Source organism: Orycteropus afer, unplaced genomic scaffold, assembly GCF_000298275.1.
Source record: "Orycteropus afer afer isolate SDZICR_OR568_19922 unplaced genomic scaffold, OryAfe1.0 scaffold00006, whole genome shotgun sequence".
NCBI classification, from domain to species: Eukaryota; Metazoa; Chordata; class Mammalia; order Tubulidentata; family Orycteropodidae; genus Orycteropus; species Orycteropus afer.
In genome coordinates, this window is record NW_006921593.1 from 11,535,277 (window position 1) to 11,553,268 (window position 17,992).

The window sequence follows — 17,992 nt, forward strand, 5'->3', positions numbered from 1 at the left end:
CCCTAGAGGACAGAGTGGACCTGCCCCAGAAGGTCTCCAAGGCTGTCAATCTTCACGGAAGCAAACCTCAAACCACACCCACTGCTGTGGAATGGATTCTGACTTACAGCGCCCCTAGAGGACAGAGGGGAACTGCCCCACAAAGTCTCCAAGGCTGTCAGTCTTCACGGAAGCAAAGCCCAAACCACAACCAATGCTGTGGAGTCCATTCCGACCCACAGCGCCCCTAGAGGACAGAGTGGAACTGCCCACAGGGTCTCCAAGGCTGTAATCTTCACAGAACCAAAGCCCAAACCACACCCACTGCCGTGGAGTCCATTCTGACCCACAGCGCCCCTAGAGGACAGAGTGGAACTGCCCCATGGGGTCTCCAAGGCTGTCTGTCAGTCTTCACAGAACCAAAGCCCAAACCACACCCACTGCCGTGGAGTCCATTCTGACCCACAGCGCCCCTAGAGGACAGAGTGGAACTGCCCCATGGGGTCTCCAAGGCTGTCTGTCAGTCTTCACAGAACCAAAGCCCAAACCACACCCACGGCCGTGGAGTCCATTCTGACCCACAGCGCCCCTAGAGGACAGAGTGGGAACTGCCCACAGGGTCTCCAGAGCTGTCAGTCTTCACGGAAGCTGACTGCTTCATCCTCCTGTAGCGCAGCTGGTGGGTTCAAACCACTGACCTCTGGTTAACAGCCAAGCGCTTAGTCATTGCGCCACCAGGGCTCCTTATTAAATGTGATTCTCTTTAAATACTGACTTGTTCAATCATCTTTTTTTTTGTTTTTTAAATGGGTAAGGAAATAAAACGCTTACTCTTCCCACTCCTGCTGGTCCAGTCTGTGTTTTTCTGCAGGATGTCTGTGCAGGCCAGACCAAAGTCTCCTATTTTAACTTGCTGATCAGGGCCATGAAGGAAAATATTTCTAGGCTAGAAATAAACAGAACAAGTCAATCCCTTGGTTTTCTTAAAAATAGTAAAAGCTTGTGGGTGTTAAGAGTTTTCAATCCAGAAGTAAGTAGCCCTGACCAAAGCTAAAAATGAGAGGTAGTTCTCAAACTGGGGCCCATGAGAAGCACCAGGTGCTTTATAAACTCTCTGTGTCCCAGAGCAAAGGACTCTGCCTGTGGGATGGACCCAGGTATCAATACTCATCAGTCATTCAGTCAGTCGGTCGTTTTTAGGAAAGGCCTGAGGAATTACATTTATTCTAAGTCCAAAATGTTCCAACTCTGTAAACCAACACCCAAACCCACTGCCAGAGAGTCAATTCCGACTCCCAGCCACCCCACAGAGTTCCCAAAGCTGTTAAGTCCTCACGGAAGCAGACTACCTCATCTTTCTCCCACTGAGCAGCTGATGGGTTCACACTGCTGACCTTCTGGTTAGCAGCCCAATGCCTTAACCACAGCGCCACCAGAGTTCCTTTCCAGGCCTTGTAGATGTTTTCAAAGGTTTGAAACGCTGACTTTTTGGTTAGCAGCTGAATGCTCTAACCACTACACTACGAGAGCACATTAGAAGGAGTTTAAGCGAGACAATAAATTAGGCTTTGTTGAATCCAGGTGCAATGCCCTGTGCAGGGAGTCTATGGAATCATTGGAAGGCAGAAGTTAAATGACATCATCAAGCGACACTAACAGTAAGTGGCCTAGTCAGGTCCTGAGCATCAATCTTTCTGACTCCACAGTTACTATAATCTCTCTGCTGCGGGTTTTTTGTTTTGTTTTGTTTTGACAACACTATTATTTAAAAGTCGCCACATTATTTCATGTTTGAGAACCAGTCGTTTGGAGCATGCTTTACACACAAACGCTTCCCAGCCGACGGCACCGGAACCACCTGAGGAGCCTTAGAAACGATGCCCGACCTGCCGACGACTCAGCGACCCCAGGGTACAGCAGGGCGGGGCCTCCTGCAGCATCCAGAGTAGAAGCGGCTGACACCAAGAACGAGACCCACCGCCGGCGAGCCAAGTTTGACTCCCAGCGCCAAGGCTGTCAATCTTTACAGAAGCAGACTGCCTGCCTCATCTTTCTCCGGCAGAGCAGCTGGTAGGTTTGAAACGCTGACCTTTTGGTTAGCAGCTGAATGCTTTAACCACTACACTATGAGAGCACATTAGAAGGAGTTTAAGCGAGACAATAAATTAGGCTTTGTTGAATCCAGATTTGCACAAAATAATAAGGAAGACTTTTAGAACTCATGGAAGACCTCAGTGTAGACTTGCTATTAGATGACACTAAGGAAATGGTGCTAACTTTGTGAGACCTGAGAAGGGATATATGTAAGCAGTGCTTTGAATTTGAGAGATGCCACTAGAGAGTTTAGAGATGGAATGACATGGCATCAGGCATTTATACTGTGACATTAAAAGTTCAAAAAGATGAAGCAAATGCGCCAAGATGGTGATAACTGTTACCATGGGACGTAAGGGCTCATGGAACTATTTCTGCTTCTACCTGTTTGGAAATTTTTACAATACAATGTGTTTAAATATCCTGACACCAGGGTCCCTCAGACCCAGGCTCTGACAGTTCTTATAGCTCCCGGATAATTCTTATTTATGAGTCACAGTTGGGAACAATAAGGAGTTCTGGTAATGCTGTGGGGTTAAAGGACTGGGTTGCTAACCAAAAGGTCATCAGTTTGAACCCGCTGGCCACTCCACAGGAGAAAGATGAGCCAGTCTGCTTCCTGAAAGACTGACAGCCTGGAAAACCCTACGGGGCAGTTCTACTCTGTCCTACAAGGTCGCTATGAGTCAGAATCGGCTTGATGGCAGTGGGTTGGTTTAGGTCATGGTACGAAGGTGCACATTTGGCTCAACTTAAACAAGCATCACAGACACAAAGCACTTCTCAGCCAAAGCTGCCCAGGACCACCTGTAAAGCTGCACCTGTATCTGGGCTGCGTGTGTGGGAGAGATGCCACTACAAACCAAAAAAGACTTAGCTTCAAAGTTGTGGTCTCTAACGTTCAATGTGTAATTCTACCTTCTTACTTAAATAGATAAATTCCCCCATTTTAGTGCTATTAGTTGTTTGAACTGTAGTTGAATTGGAGGAGAAAACAGAAATAAATCATCTTACATCTAAGATGACAGATTGGAAACATTTTTGTGATTGAGTAGAAAGTATGCTGGAATGTGGCACTGTGTGGTCAGGGAACCATTTAAAACCAACTTAAAACACGTGTTTGAAGACGTTTGGCTCCACCATAAACATGAAGTGATTCGTGAACAGGTCTTTGAAGCAACAATCCTCCAACAGTTCTAGAACCAAACAGAAAGAATCAGAATCACAGAGCCTGAAACTGCCAGTTCCCTCTGGCCGTTTCCCTAGACACTTACGTCCTCACTCATCAATTCCTCTCATGGGAAACGTAAGCAGGAAAGAGGCCAGAGGCCTGGGACCTGACAGCACCACGACAGTGGAAGACACTCAGCCTGCGGCACTTCACACCAAACTCTATGAAGCCATCTTGAGAGAAGACTGCACCATGATCAAAGGGCTCCTGAGAGATCACCCCGTCAACCAGCCCATCACTGTTCTGGCCGACTCTACCAGCCACAGATTCCTCCTCAGCCAGGTACCCTCTCTTCCCCTCAAGCCTGGGACGTGTGGGCAGGCAACCACCTCCTTCGAGGAACTCACTAAACCACCTTCCGAGGAGGTGGCCCGACACCCGCAAGACATGTGAGGCACACCACACCCTTCCAGGTACCACACACACCTGACCCAACAAGAGACCAAACCCATCTGGCTGAAAGAATATTAATGTCATCTCAGATACACCAATGGTGGTTCCGCTGGCGTGCCGGGACCACATTCCCCCATCTGTCTATTTTCTAAATGTCTACAAAGATCATTACTCTCATACTCTCTTACCCAGAAACTGGCAGTTCCCCTCTCCCTTCTCCAACGCCTTCTCTCCTCCTTTGCCGTCAGGCTGTAAAGCCATCACTGACACACAGTGTTATCCCCTACTTTGCTGGAGTCTTGAAAACCAGACCATCAGCTTCCCAACCACCCCGGGGTTAGATAAGGTCTACCGGAAGTGACCTAAGAGCAGTTACCATTCATTTTACACTAAGAGCACTTCCTAAGAATCAACTCAAAGCGTTGAGGAAGTTAGCTTGTAAATTTGCATTTCTGTAAGTCACAGATTTTATCATTTGGAGTTCACTGGGTTTTTGGTCACTGAAAACAGGCAAAAGAAAAGGAAAATCTCAATATCCCTACTAGAAAAGCCTGAACCAACTGGATACTAGGTATCCGAGTTCCCTTCGAAATGGCGAGCTACCACCACCGTAATGTGTGGCTACGGGGCTGCTTCTAACGTCTGTTGTTTTCTCGCCTGAAGCAGACTCAGCCCATCATCCCCATTCACCTGGCGGCGGAGTACCGCAAAGCCCAGAGCTTGCTCTGTCTGTTACAGCACGGTGCTGACCCGGAAGCCAGGTAAGGTTCCTGACAGCCCATCACTCCGACTGACAACACACCTGCCTTAGGGGCTACTTGTTCCAGCTGTGCCCAGACGCACTCATTCTTCACGGCGTATGACCTACAAATGAGCACGTTCTGAATGAACCAATTCCTTTACTTTCTGTGTGAGATACTCTCAGTTGTTGAAAGGACACAAGAACAGAAATCAGGCCACCAACCAGAAGCATACCGAGTCTATCCTACGTGCTCAACCATGTACTAGATGTCGTGGTAACGGACTAAGTTATGGTCACTGACCTCAAGGAGTTTAGCAATCTAAATTAGGTCTCGAAAAAAAAACCTCACTGCCATTGAGTCAATTTGACTCATAGTGACCCCTCCTTGGGTTTCCAAGGCAGTATCTCTGGTAGCATAGGGCCTAAGGCATTTGACTGCTAACCAGAAGGCTGGCAGTTCAAACCCACCAGCCACTCCTCGTAAGGAAGGTTGGGCAATCTACTTCCGTAGTGATACCACCTCAGAAACCCAAGGAGGGCTCACCAGGCATCAGTCCGACTCCACAGCAGTGAGTTTTTTTGGTTTATCTCTACGGAAGTAGATTGCCCAGCTTTCCTTCTGAGGAGTGAGTGGCTGGTGGGTTTGAACTGCCAGCCTTCTGGTTAGCAGTCAAATGCCTTAGGCATTACACTACCAGAGCTCCCAAGTTAGGTCTAAGAAGAAGAAAATACAAATGGGCCGTGGGTTCTCTTGTTTGTTATCGGAAGGTGGGGACACTAGTCCGCAGGAAGGGACGCTCCACGACAGGGACCTCCATGTGCTCACCACTCTGGCCACCTCAATGACAGGGACTGATGGTGGTCGCCAACAATGAGCTCCAGCACAGCCACACTCGGGGGATGGTGCAGGACAGGGCAATGCTGCGTTCTGTTGCCACGAGTTGGAACCGACTTGACAGCACCTAACAACAGAGTCCCTGGGCGATGCAAACGGTCAGCACGCTTCACTGCCGACTAAACGTCTGCAGGTGCGAGGCCACTCAGAGGTTCCTCAGATGAGAGGGCTGCCAGTCAGCCACTGAAAAGCTACGGGCACAGTTTTACTCTGAGACTTTCGGGGCCACCATGAGTCGCAGTTATGTGGACAGCGACCGGTTTCTTCTACCTCCTACGTTCACCAGCTCAGGCAATGCCTCCCAGTAAGTGCCCAGTAACAATCACTTGAACGAGACAACCATGTGGTACAGAAACAGAACTTCACTCCACGATGTAATGGAAAATGAAGCCCAAAGGCCTTTCCACGCTCCAGAAGCCTCCGCCAGACATGGCTGGCTCTCCGCTCCCCCAGTGCCAACCTGGGAGTCCTCTTGCCCATCACCCCAGCCCAGACTTCCCTGGTATACTCTTTCCTACCCCTCAATCCACATGCCATCTCTGAGTGACACTTCCGGTCCTGTCTAGAACTTTGCCCACCACTTCCAGTCGCTAAGCCATGTTTCCTGTCTGTCTTCCACACTGGTTGGAAGCTCTGCCAAGGCGGAACTGGCAGGGACTAATTGCTGTACCACATCCCAAGCACAGGGTCTTTCAGTGAATAAACACACATATAAGCTAAAATCACCTCCCTTTTGCAGCGGGACAATCCCATCTTCACAACAAACCTACCCCTTTTTTCTGCCAAAATAAAGGCATTTTGGAGCCAGTCCTGAGGGGTGTCAGCAGTGTTGCTGGTAAGGGCGTGCACATGCCACCCAGCTTCACAGACTTTAGAAGGACCCTCGGGCTCCTGACTCAAACCCGTCATCTAGTCTACCTACATGAAGCAGCCAAGCGTCAAAGCACAAAGGCAGTGCCGCTAACCGAGGTGGCATCCGGTCAGTGTAATTCCTGCCACCTCCGCGTGCATGTCAGAGAACTGTGCCCCACAATGTTTCCAGTGGCTGATTCTTCAGAAACAGCAGGCCCTTCTTCTGAGTCACGTCTGGGTAGACCCGAGCCTCCAACGTTTGCTCAGCAGTCAAGCACATTAACCCCTTGCACCACCGAGACTCTGCAGAGCCACAGAGACCTGATTGAACGGGCCTCCAAGGCTGGTCCTAACGCAGCACTAGATGGCATCTGAGTTTGTGCACAATTGTACTGACAACCCACTCAATCGGCCCAGCACTGTGCAAGGGAGACAGATAACTAAGATACAGCCATGAAGGGCCTACAGTCCTTGCGAGAGCAAAAACAGGGGACAGGCTGCTAGAAGGTGCGGCACCCGGTCCACACCCCGCCATGCCGAGACACACACCACTCCCCCGTCCCCCCAAAACTGTGACGTCCTGAGAACTAACCCTGCAATGCAGGGAACTGCTGTAAATAAACATTGCCTTGGAGCATTGTTCTCATGTAGAGCCATTCTAAATGCAAACATGGTGTAAAGCATGATCAATACCTATTCTAGGGACACAAGGGGCCTCACCACCCTCCACCTGATGCTGCTGCATTGGCCAATCACATTTACCATGTGGACAATACCAGGAAACAGGATCCAGACAATCCTGACCGAGATTCAGAACAACGCTGTCACATGTTTACGCATCTTATGCAAACATGGCGCGCAAGTGAATGCCCGAGTGGACGACAACAACAAGCACTCACCTCTGCACATGGCCGTAACCTACGGGACCTACCTGGTTCTCTCCATCTTGGCCCAGAATGGGGCCCACGTCAATGCCCTTAATGAATCCAGCATGACCCCCCTTCACATGGCCGCAGACATCCTCAACAAGGAAATGATGGAGGTGCTCGTGGCCTGCGGTGCCAACGTGAACTGTGTAGTCTCGTCCACGGGCAACACGGCCCTCAAGCTGGCAGTGTGTGCCGCATCCACCAAAGCCGGCCGGATGCTGGCAGCGGGCGTCGGCTGCATCCGTCTGCTCCTAATGAGTGGTGCCAAGGTCAACGCCCAGGACCACGAAGGCCAAACCGCTATGCACGAGGCATGTTTTGGAGGCAGAGAGGCAATAATCAACCTCCTGCTTGAATTTGACGCAAATGTAAACATATTAACAAGAAATGGGGAATCTCCGATCTACACGTACCTCCTGCGCAGCTCCAACATCAGAGACGTGGCCCTTCTCGCCAGGCTCCTTGATCTCGCCTATCCTTTGAGGCTAACCAACCACCAAGGAGTCCTACCTGCAGGGCTCATGCTACCAGAATTCCATCTCTTAAGGGAAACCCTCATCAAGTTATCACAAAAGCCCTCATCCCTAGGGGACATCTGCAAAAGAAGCATCAGGAGTGTTTACGGCGAGAAGTACAAACAACACTTGAAACGCCTTCTCCCAGGGAAGGTATGGAACTCTGTATACACTTATCAAGACTTCACCTACCTCCTGAAATAAGGCCTCGACGTTTCCCAGTGCCGTAGAGTTTCAGAAACTCACATTCTCTAGGCTCAACGCTACACAAGAACTCAGAAAAACATTCAGCCCACCACTTCGTGCACCCCAAACATACAAACTACCAATTCTTCAACAGACTGAGAAAAATAAAGCGATTTAAATACTGACTTTCTTTTGTTCTTCATCTTCTATTAAATGCATTTTTGACAATTTAATTTTTGCCTGGAAAGTTAGCAAATTATTTTCAAATTGTCATCAAAGAAATCTGCTCCCTCTCCCCTGACAGTCTTTTGTGGGTCAAAGTTGGAATAGTCACTACAGATTTTTAAAAACACAACAATGGCTTTTTTAAAAAGACTTTAAAAAGCCTATTTCTTTTTGAGTGTGTAATTTCCCATTCCAAATTTCCTTTTCAAGAGAGAATTACAGGAATTCATTCTACTTGGAAGGCTGCAACACAACAGGAGCCTCCAAAGCATTTCTGTCAGCATCATGCATCCGTCCCCAGGGCACGCTTAATACCTACCCGAAACCCAGTACTAATACTCCCCAGAGAACTTCCAAATACCCAGTTCAATCTAAGGTCCAGTGCAGTCTAAGGTTCCCAGGCTCTGCATCCATGGGGCAACAAGCATTTCTGTCAAAGGAACAACGGCCTCTGAGGTGAACAAGCGAGGAGACAGAGCCACCTCTGAGTCCGTGACCTGACGCCACATCACCCCTGAGCAGCAGCTGCCATCCCCCTTGGTGATACATCTGCCCCACTTACCTTCAGGTCTCTGTGCATAACCCCCATGCTATGGATGTAGAACACACCTTCCACCAATTCTTGAAAAATTTTTGTAGCAACACTGACCATAACATAAGGACCTGGAAGCAAAAGAGTAAGTTTTTTTTTTGTCTAATTCTTTCTACTCAAATGCACTAACATCTACGTGTAAATACAGTTTTGAATTTGTTAACATCTGACACTTACGGAACAGGGAGCTTTTCAGCAAACACGGCGGGGTTGTTGGTTGGTGCCGTGGAGTCAATTCTGACTCACAGCGATCCCATGTGACACAGCAGAACTGCCCCATGGTGTCCCCTAGGCTGTCACCTTTATGGCAGCAGATCACCTGTCCTTCTCCCACGGATCTGCTCGGTGGGTCTGAACCACCAACCTTTCAGTGAGCAACCAAGCCCTTAACTGTGTCACATGGGATCACAATGAGTCTCAATCGACTTGGTGGCACCTAACACAACTTTGTTATAAAGTTCAAACCTATTCCTTACAGAGAACAAACTAAGATAGTCCTCTCTTACGCTACCTGGGTATCTAAGTTAAGGATCTCAAGTACCTAGGCATGTGTGTGGGGGTGTGCACACACACACTTCATCGATGGTTCCACTGACAGACACCCTAACATGACTGCCCCCCATGCTGACATGAATAACTTCCTGTGTGGCTGGTGGCAATGCACAACTATTCAGAGTCACTGCCTCCCTTTGGTCTGTCTCCAAAATAACCCACCTGATGCACCCAAAAAACCAAAAAACAAACCCACCGACAGTGAGTCAATTCCAACTCAGAGACACTATGGGACAGAGTTAAGACGGCCCGCTGGTCCTCCTAGGCCATATCTTTATGAAAGCAAACTATCACATTTTCCTCCTGTGGAGCAGCTGGTAGTTTCAAACCACTTACCTTTCAGTTAGCAGCTGAACATTTAACCACTATATCACCAGGGCGCCTTAAAACATCCAACCAGTGGGAAATGCTGGAGCACTCAGTAACCACATCCTGAGCCGAGCCAAGGATAACAGTTCCAGCGCCCTCGGTATCTTCTATACAGGCTGTGTGCTGTGTCCTTCACACCATACCACATCCTCTCGACAACCCCAAAGAAGCCTGCTCCACACTCCATAGGTGAGAAAGCCAACTGAACATTCCCTGACCTGCCCCAGACCTCACGGCTGTGCCACGCTAGAGCCAGGTCTTCATTCACGGGACTGTTGGGACTGACTAAAAGTGAAAAATCTAATCACTGAAGGAAAGCCAGCAGCACAGTGCTAGAATACTACAAAATCAGAACAGTTTCATTTCAGATGTTCTAGTAAGAGAAACTGACATCATGCTAGTAGTAGCACACCCCCTTTGCCTTCAGTGTTTCGGGGAGTTGACCATGCATCTCATATATCATGAAGGACCCATCACTGACTTTCCAAAAAGGAAGTCCAAACACCAACAACTGCCTAATGATATTTCTAGGATTATTATAACTGGAGGCGGGGGGGGGGGCGGTCTGGGTTTTAAGGGAGACAAACTTCTCACCACACACCCTTCCATGAAGAACTTCTTTCTATAAACTGCATTTTCAGGTTAAAAAATAATAAAATATGTACCCTATCAGAAAAAATTAAATCAAAGTTTAAATATCTGTTTTTAGCAAATGCTGGAAGAAGAGCAATTGCTTTCTTCTTTATTTTTTCACATTAATCTGAAGCACCTGGAGGCACTGCCTCCAGATGAAGCAGCTCGGAAGCCGTCTTCATTCAGCAGCGGGGCACTTACAGGTCGCCTGGTCTGTGCTCTCCCGGCCCCTCCTGTTCCTCGTGGTGATCCAGTCCCACAGCGAGAGCTCACACAGCTGCATCTGGATGTGCAGCATCAGGTGGTACTGCACCTGCGGACGACACACCGCGGGCACTCACGTCAGTCACCGAGTCAGCAAACCCTCGCGCGCCTGCACCAGCCAGCACTGCGCTGACCACCGAGACAGAGCCGGTGGACACAGGCCTGCCCCAGAGGCCCAAAGTCTAGTGACGGGGACAGAGCAGTAAAGCCGTAATTGGAACCCAGTGTCACATACACAGCACACTTAATGGCAGTTTGGAGTCTCAGTCGTGCGTTTATGTGACTCAAACATTTCACGTTCTGTCTCCGTGTTGTTTTTCAGTAGGATCATTTCTTAAGGGAAACCGCTCATCATGGCTCTTCCTATCAGAATTGTGAGCACCTGTTTGGTTGTGGCATCCAGTTTCCCTTATCACTGTTTTACATGCTGTGAAAAGGTGAACATTTGAGTGTGCACTGTGTGTGACATTAAATTGTGAACTAGTGGGACTTAGAATGTAACAGCTTATCAACAACTGAAGATAGTGGTACTTGATAACCTCCTTAAGGGAAATTTGCCTTGAAATTTAAAGCTGGAAAGCCACGAGAAATGAGAAAAGAACGAAAACTGCGTGACTTTTTAGATACGTGGTGCATAAATTAAAAATGGTGTACAAATTGTTCTGAATGTCACCGCACTGACCCTTAAAGCAACCACTAACAGAAAAAATAGTTTTTTTTTCTGAAATAAAAAATAATTTTAATAAAACACAGTGTCATAGGCCACGCTAGAGTTAGTCAGGGGCTAGGTGGCAGAAGCCTCAAATGTGACACTGAGGAGTGGAGCCTGAAACCGGCTGCTCACTACAGAAAGAGTTTTTAAAGCTGGGATAAAACATCAAAGAACAGCTGAGTCAGGTGGTAGGGTACTCCACGAGTGCATGCAGACAAGACCGTGTTTACTTTGGTTGGCTTCACATTGTACTAATAACATGATCAAGGAGAAGGCAATCACAGGTTAAGCTCACTGCAGCCCATTTATTTTAGTAGGCAGGAGAATTTCCCAAATACAATATAGATCAATGAAATGACTGAGATGAAAAGTCTCCCAAATTCAACTCCTCTGAATTTAGGTAAGCCTGTGTGAGTCTGTGTATTTTAAACAAACATACGCATAAAGACACATGAATTCCTTAACGACAAGAAGGAGGTCTGTGTTCTGTATCTATAGTCAGTAAAGGCAGCCCTGACTTAAGACGTCTTTGAGTTATGACTAACCACACTTACCACCATCCGTTTGCTTTTTTTGGGGGAGCAGTTGTACACTAATCGTTAGTAATGGGTACACATACAATGCCACAGTGTGTAATCACTGATGTCATCATTCTCAGAGGTTTACTCACAGATGTCCAGCATTAGGATTAATGGTACAGAGCACAGCCATGTAGCAGACTGTCGCCTGGTCTACAGTGAAGTTGGTGTCGAGAGTCATAATGGACAGGAACCTGGGAGATGTTCAACTCCAACGACGTGACAGCCCACTCCCACTTCACTGTTAATAGCACTGAAGCCAACTTCACCACAGACCACACCTAAGCGTGACTGTATGCAGCGCTTCGTACCATCTGAAGTATCACCTGTTAATTTGAAGTCAAACTGTTCCAACCCCAAAGACAAAGATCGAATTTATGAGGACAATGATAATAAAAGGGCAATAATAATGAAAACTGAAAAAAGGAAAAGTATCTGATGTACATCAGAACCGACTTACAATGGAATGGTCAAAACAGAATCGTGTCACAAGTCAGGGATACCGTCGTGTAATCCTGACACAACAGGTCATGTGCAGACCCAGCCAACAGTCAAGGTTTTAATGCTAATACTTAATACTGGTGAGAGCGTGATGGGAGTCTCACAGCATGGCCGTCCAACCTTCAGAACAGCATCCTAAAAAATGATCTAGCAATCCCACCGGGCGCGCTCCTAAAACCGAAATGCAAAACACAGGACCTCTCTGCATTATACCTTCTATAGCATTACAGTACAGACAGCAACAGAATGTGAGCGGTTTTTGCAACACGAGAGAATACAGCTATGAAAACATCTAAAGAGAAAATGACGCAGGCAGGAGGTCAGAAAAGGATGAGCAGAAGAGCAAAACGGAAGGCCCCATGGTGAGAGGGAAGATGGACAGAATGAAACTGAGCAGAAGGGCCAAGAAGCTGGCGCACAGCCGGGGAGACAGCACGGTGGGAAACCACCTGAGGAAGAAGGAGGGTCCTTGATGCATGACTATGGGAAGCGTCACACTGGTAGGTTCTGGGAATGTCATCTACCTCTGTCCGCCCAAACAAGTTCAAGTTTTCTTCAGAAGATTCCTCGGAGGAGGTGCAATTCTCCCCCAAATCTGAATGATGCCTGAGAGGCAGCTGAGGGCCAGCAGCTGACATTCCATTTTCTCGTAGCTCAATGGATGATCCAAAACCACTGGCATCTCTTGTCACTAAATTGGTGGTGTAGTTCACCAGCATGTTGTTCTGATTTTCAAAGTCAGATTCTCCAAAGGCTTTTTCTTTGTCTGAGGTTAAGTCAGCAAAGACAATGGATGAGCTGCTACTGTTACCATGTTGGACACCACACTCATCTCTGGAGAAAAAGGAAGTCAAGAGAGGAAGCAGTGAATACAACATCACCTCTGAGGCACTCTCAGCAACAACACCCAACCTCGAACCAGTCACGCAAAAACATCAGGCAAACCACAAGAGCCAGTCCCTCTGCAAACCACCCAACCAGTACTCATCAGAAGATTCCAGAAAGACAGGACAGACAGAGGAGCTACCACAGAGTGGAGAGGAGGAAAGAGGCTCCACAACAAAAAGCAGGAGCGATCCAGAGAAGGGACCTCAGACGGAAAACGGGTGAAATCTCAAAGCGTCTGTAGGTGATGGTCTTGACCTATGTTAACCTGGCCCCTGGGGTGGTGTAAACGGTTAAGCACTCAGCTGCTAACCGAAAGGCTGGAGGTCCGAGTCCACCCAGAGGCTCCTAAGAAAGGCCTGGTGACCTCCTGAAAAACCAGTCCTGAAACCCCTTCAGAGCGCGTTCTTTACTGACACACACAGGGTCAACCTGAGTTGGAACAGCCTTAATGGCATCTAGTATGTGAGTTTACCCAGGTCAATTTGGGAACTGCACTAAGGTTCTGCAGCCTGCTAACATTAGGGGAAGCTGGGTAAAGGGTACATACACTCAGTACTACTTTTGCAACTTTTTGCTAATTCTAAAATTATTTCAAATAAAAAGTTAAAACATTAAAAAAGAAAGAAATAGATCAACAATAACTCAACTGGTTCTTTCATTCAGGCCTGAAATGAATTTTATTGGTAAGCTCCTGAAAAAAATGATACACACCTGCCCAGCAGCAAATTTTATTTAAAATACACAAAAACAAATTCAAGATGAATTAAAGATCTAAACGTGAAAACTCAAACCACAGAATTCTTAGAAGAAAATATAGGGATGGGGAAAGGCTTTTGGGCCTCCCTTCTAACAACGGATTATCTGATGTTAGAATCAAAGCACAGACACCAACCAACCAGACTAATGGGTCCTCAAAACACACGGACAAGAAATATATGAGAGGAGGAACTAACTCAACATTCTGAAATAAAAATCAGCTTCTCGCAGCAAAGACAAAGGAAGCCCAGTGAGTGACTGTGGGTGACATCTGCCACGTAAAGGATACCCCAGTCCCCATACCTGTCATCTTCCAGATTGGAAAGCACCTCCAGAGATGGCAACTGAATAGGACCTCTGACTGCAGAACAAAAACAAACAAGAACAACCTTCAGCGGCTCAACCTTCCAGTCTAGAGGTCAGAGGCAGAGGTAAAATACCCACATACTACCAAACGAGAACTAACTACGGCTTACCCTTCCTGCAAAGTACAATACAAGCAGCATGTTCAAATGACTGGTGTATTTTTGAAACTATAAAAACAGAACCGTAAAACTATACTAAAATAAAATTTTACAAATCCACTGCCATTGAGATGATTCTGACTCATAGCAACCCTGCAAGGACGGAGGAGAACAGCCCCATAGCATTTCCAGGCTGAAAATACTTACGGAAATGGGCATCTCTTTCTCCTGCTCTATGACACCAGGCGTTGGGATCATTTTTGGTAAAGGACCCCACAGCCAGCGCTTCAGGTTTTGTGAGCTCTACAAGACCCTGCTGCACCAGTGAGTGCCGGAGCTGCCACCGACAGAACATCAATGAAGACGTGCAACACTGTGTTCCAATAAACCTGATCTATTGACACTGAAATTTGAATTTCATTTCATTTCCACTAAATCTTCTTCTTTTTATGTAAACCATCTGGAAATATAAAAACCATCCTCAGCCTGTGGGATGCACAAAAACAGGCAGTCGGCTGGATGTGGCCCACGGGCCGTGGTTTGACAACCCCGATCTGTATCATCAAAGCTGCTTACCTTGTGGCGTGGCCACGTGTACATGTTCTATCCAGGCGGTGTGGTAGCCTACAATGTTAGGATGCTGCAGGCCCGCCAGCACCTTCACTTCCCGTAGCACCTAAAAGGAAATGAGCTTTGATCTGTCTTTTACTGACAACTTGTCAGCTGCCATCAAGTTGATGTGACTCAAGGTGACCCCACATGTGCAAAGGAGAACTGTGTGCCAATGGTGTTCAAGGCTGCGACCTTTTCAGAGGCAGACTGCTAGGCCTGTCTTCCAAGGTACTTCTGGTGAGTTCAAACTGCCAACCTTTTGGCTAGGAGTGCGTCATGCAGGGACACCCAGTTCGTGGTACCAAATACTACTTGTTCCAGAGCAAATGGATAATGAAACTCTTCTTTATAAGAAATCTAAACTACATTAAAGAAATTGGAATATTTTTTGAGAGAGACAAATGGCAATTACAACAAGTAAACAACTACATTCTTATACAGTGTTTTATGCTTTACACAGCTTAGTTATCATTCTCTCAAGGTCGCCACTCCCACAGGCAGAGGCAGCTCAGAGAGGTCATCTTCTGCCCAGCACCACACAGCGTGTCAGGGAGAAAACAGATGTGGGCTTGTGTTCTTGGTAACAAGTCACACTGTAATCATTTACCTAAAAATTAATTTCCCCAGCAATGACCTTGAAATGTGGTCAGTCTGAAATGCCCACCAAAAAAAAAAGAAGCTAAATAAGAATTGGGGTTTTCTGTTTACTGTATTTTCCTGTCATTCTTAGCCAACTGGCAATTCACACCACTTACACACACTTACACACCCAATTCTTTTAAAAGGATCAACATGGAGAACAGAAGGACATTATTTGTGCAGGCAAATAGCTCAGAGGAGGGACGTATAAGAAAGGAGGACACATGCAAGAGGTAATCACGGGGAGGAAGTGGGAAGAGAGATGTTACATGGTGGGGACTGCAGTCAACGTCATGAAACAGAATGCGTATGAACTGTTGAATGGAAAACAAATTTGCTGTTAGCTTTCACCCAGATCATAATAAATAATTAAAATACAAAGGACAAAAATAGTCAACTATTCAAAATAAGTAATTTTAAAATATCTTACCTTCATGCAATCTGTTTTAGTTGCACCCTTAATCAGGATCTTTTTAATTGCATAATGCTGGCCATCTAATTTATTCCTGACCTAAAAAGTATAGGAAAAACCAAAATTACCTGCTGTCAATAAATTCTAAATGAATGAAGAAAGTCCTTTCAATCTGAGCTTAGATCAACTAAGCCACCCACTATCAAGTCCAGCTAAAAGCAAAAAAAAAGTGTCTTTTTTACTAGGTTCAGGGACATCATCCTGTCTGAGCTCAAGCAGAAGCTTGACCCCACTGAAAGCCCAACCTAGAAGGTCAGCTTTGAAGACGAGGGCCCTTAGAAAAGGGCAGTGAAAAGCCCAAAACACTCTCAAATACCTGTTTCCAAACACATTAAAAAAAAATAAACTCTAAAACCAAAAAACTCAAAGTTTCCAGGATCCACGTTAAAACCAACATCATTAAAATAAAATAAAACCTGTCCCCTTCTCTATAAATAACAAATCTTAATGAAAAAAGAAATGTGCCTGCTTTCTAGGATTTGCCCTTCGAGTCTATCGATAGTGAAGACAGACTCTCAAAGAGAGAGGTGAGACCTGGTGAGACCCCCAAGACTACAGCCCCTGGTCACCCTTCAGGTCTGGAACTGAGCTGTCTCTTGTGGGTCCCAGCCAGACAACAGACAGGCATATGGGGTGAACGTTTACATCAGGTAGATATATGCCTCAGAACGATCAATTGTGGGAGAGCAGAAGGACAGTGTTTGCACAGGCAGACAGCCCGGGGGACGAGAGTGCATGGGAGCGAAGGACACAGGGAAGAGGTAACAGCAGGGAGGAAGTGGGAAGAGAGCTGTTACACTGTGGGGAACTGCAGTCAATGTCATGAGACAAAACACGTATGCACTGCTGTATGGAAAATGAATTTGCTCTGTAAGTTTCCACCCAAATCACTTTCTTTTTTAAAAAAAAAAAAGCTTCTTTACAGAGTGATAGGTTGGAAAAAGTACGTAGAAGACCACCTTGTATACCCTTCCGTAGCCGCCTCTCCCCAAGATGGTGAGCTCTTCAAATTCATTTAAGTAGCGTGAGGTTTGTGCTTCCAAGTCCACTTCTCTTGACCTCAAGGGTAAACACACATATTTAATGAATCACCATCAAGACACGGGAGGATCAAAGTTTCCAGGGATCATTCATGGTCACGGAGTCACCAGCCTCACAGACCTCATTCATTTGGGTTCCACTAAGTTGTGACACTTGAGAAAAGATGCCCTAAAATGAAATACTCTAATCTTCATGAAGAAATGTTTGCTAAGTGAATCTACAGTGTGATAAAGATTGCAAAAGGATCACCATGCTAATTTCAGGCACCTTACCAATATTCTAAGGCGAAGTTATCATCCATTTTTAAGGCAGGAATAGTAAGGATAGCTAACGGTAGCAGTTGATTAGCTGAGCTCAGTACTAATTCAAATTCCTTGATGATCCAGACCTATCACAGATTTTAAACAAAAGGTAGCTGAACTTCAATGCCACTGCTCTAACAGGGACTGACACTGGTGTTCTGAATCCGATGGGGTTTACAGGATCTACAGTGAACGAGAGCCGGGGGTCAAGGCGGGAAATGAGAAAAAAGCCAATTTCAGAGCAGGAATTAACTGCCGAGAAGAATTTTCAATCTTCATCAACTACACTAACTGAATCACCTCTTAACCCAAAACAACTATTTGCTTAATCCTGATTTCTTTTGGACAGTTTACCCCATGGGTAATTTAAAAATAAAATTAAAAAAATCTTTAACATGTACCTGATTTTCGGGATCTGAGAATTCTCCTCACAAGGATCCTAAAATCAAAAGAGTAACATTAAAAAAGCACCTCGATTGTGGAGAGATTGGGACTCTCATACACTGCTGGTGGGACTGTAAAATGGTACAACCATTGTGGAAAGCAGTATGGCGATTCCTTCAAAAGTTGGAAATA

The 17,992-nt window shown here is 46.4% G+C and overlaps 2 protein-coding genes across 2 annotated transcripts in view; one reads left to right on the forward strand and one right to left on the reverse strand.

Annotated features, from left to right (window-relative positions):
• Positions 1-17,992, reverse strand: part of EIF2AK1 (eukaryotic translation initiation factor 2 alpha kinase 1) — a 32,732-nt gene that overhangs the window by 3,000 nt on the left and 11,740 nt on the right. Inside the window, exons 4-12 of the mRNA XM_007942680.1 lie at positions 17,818-17,855; positions 17,033-17,132; positions 16,032-16,112; positions 14,927-15,026; positions 14,190-14,247; positions 12,767-13,076; positions 10,389-10,500; positions 8,604-8,704; positions 811-925 (exon numbers count right to left, since the gene is read on the reverse strand). Of these exons, the coding sequence (XP_007940871.1) occupies positions 811-925; positions 8,604-8,704; positions 10,389-10,500; positions 12,767-13,076; positions 14,190-14,247; positions 14,927-15,026; positions 16,032-16,112; positions 17,033-17,132; positions 17,818-17,855 (1,015 nt within the window). The remainder of the gene's footprint in view (positions 1-810; positions 926-8,603; positions 8,705-10,388; positions 10,501-12,766; positions 13,077-14,189; positions 14,248-14,926; positions 15,027-16,031; positions 16,113-17,032; positions 17,133-17,817; positions 17,856-17,992) is intronic.
• ANKRD61 (ankyrin repeat domain 61) lies at positions 3,371-7,834 on the forward strand. Its single transcript, XM_007941023.1, has 3 exons — positions 3,371-3,586; positions 4,361-4,458; positions 6,889-7,834. Exons 1-3 carry the CDS (start codon positions 3,371-3,373, stop codon positions 7,832-7,834), a joined length of 1,260 nt encoding a protein of 419 aa, XP_007939214.1.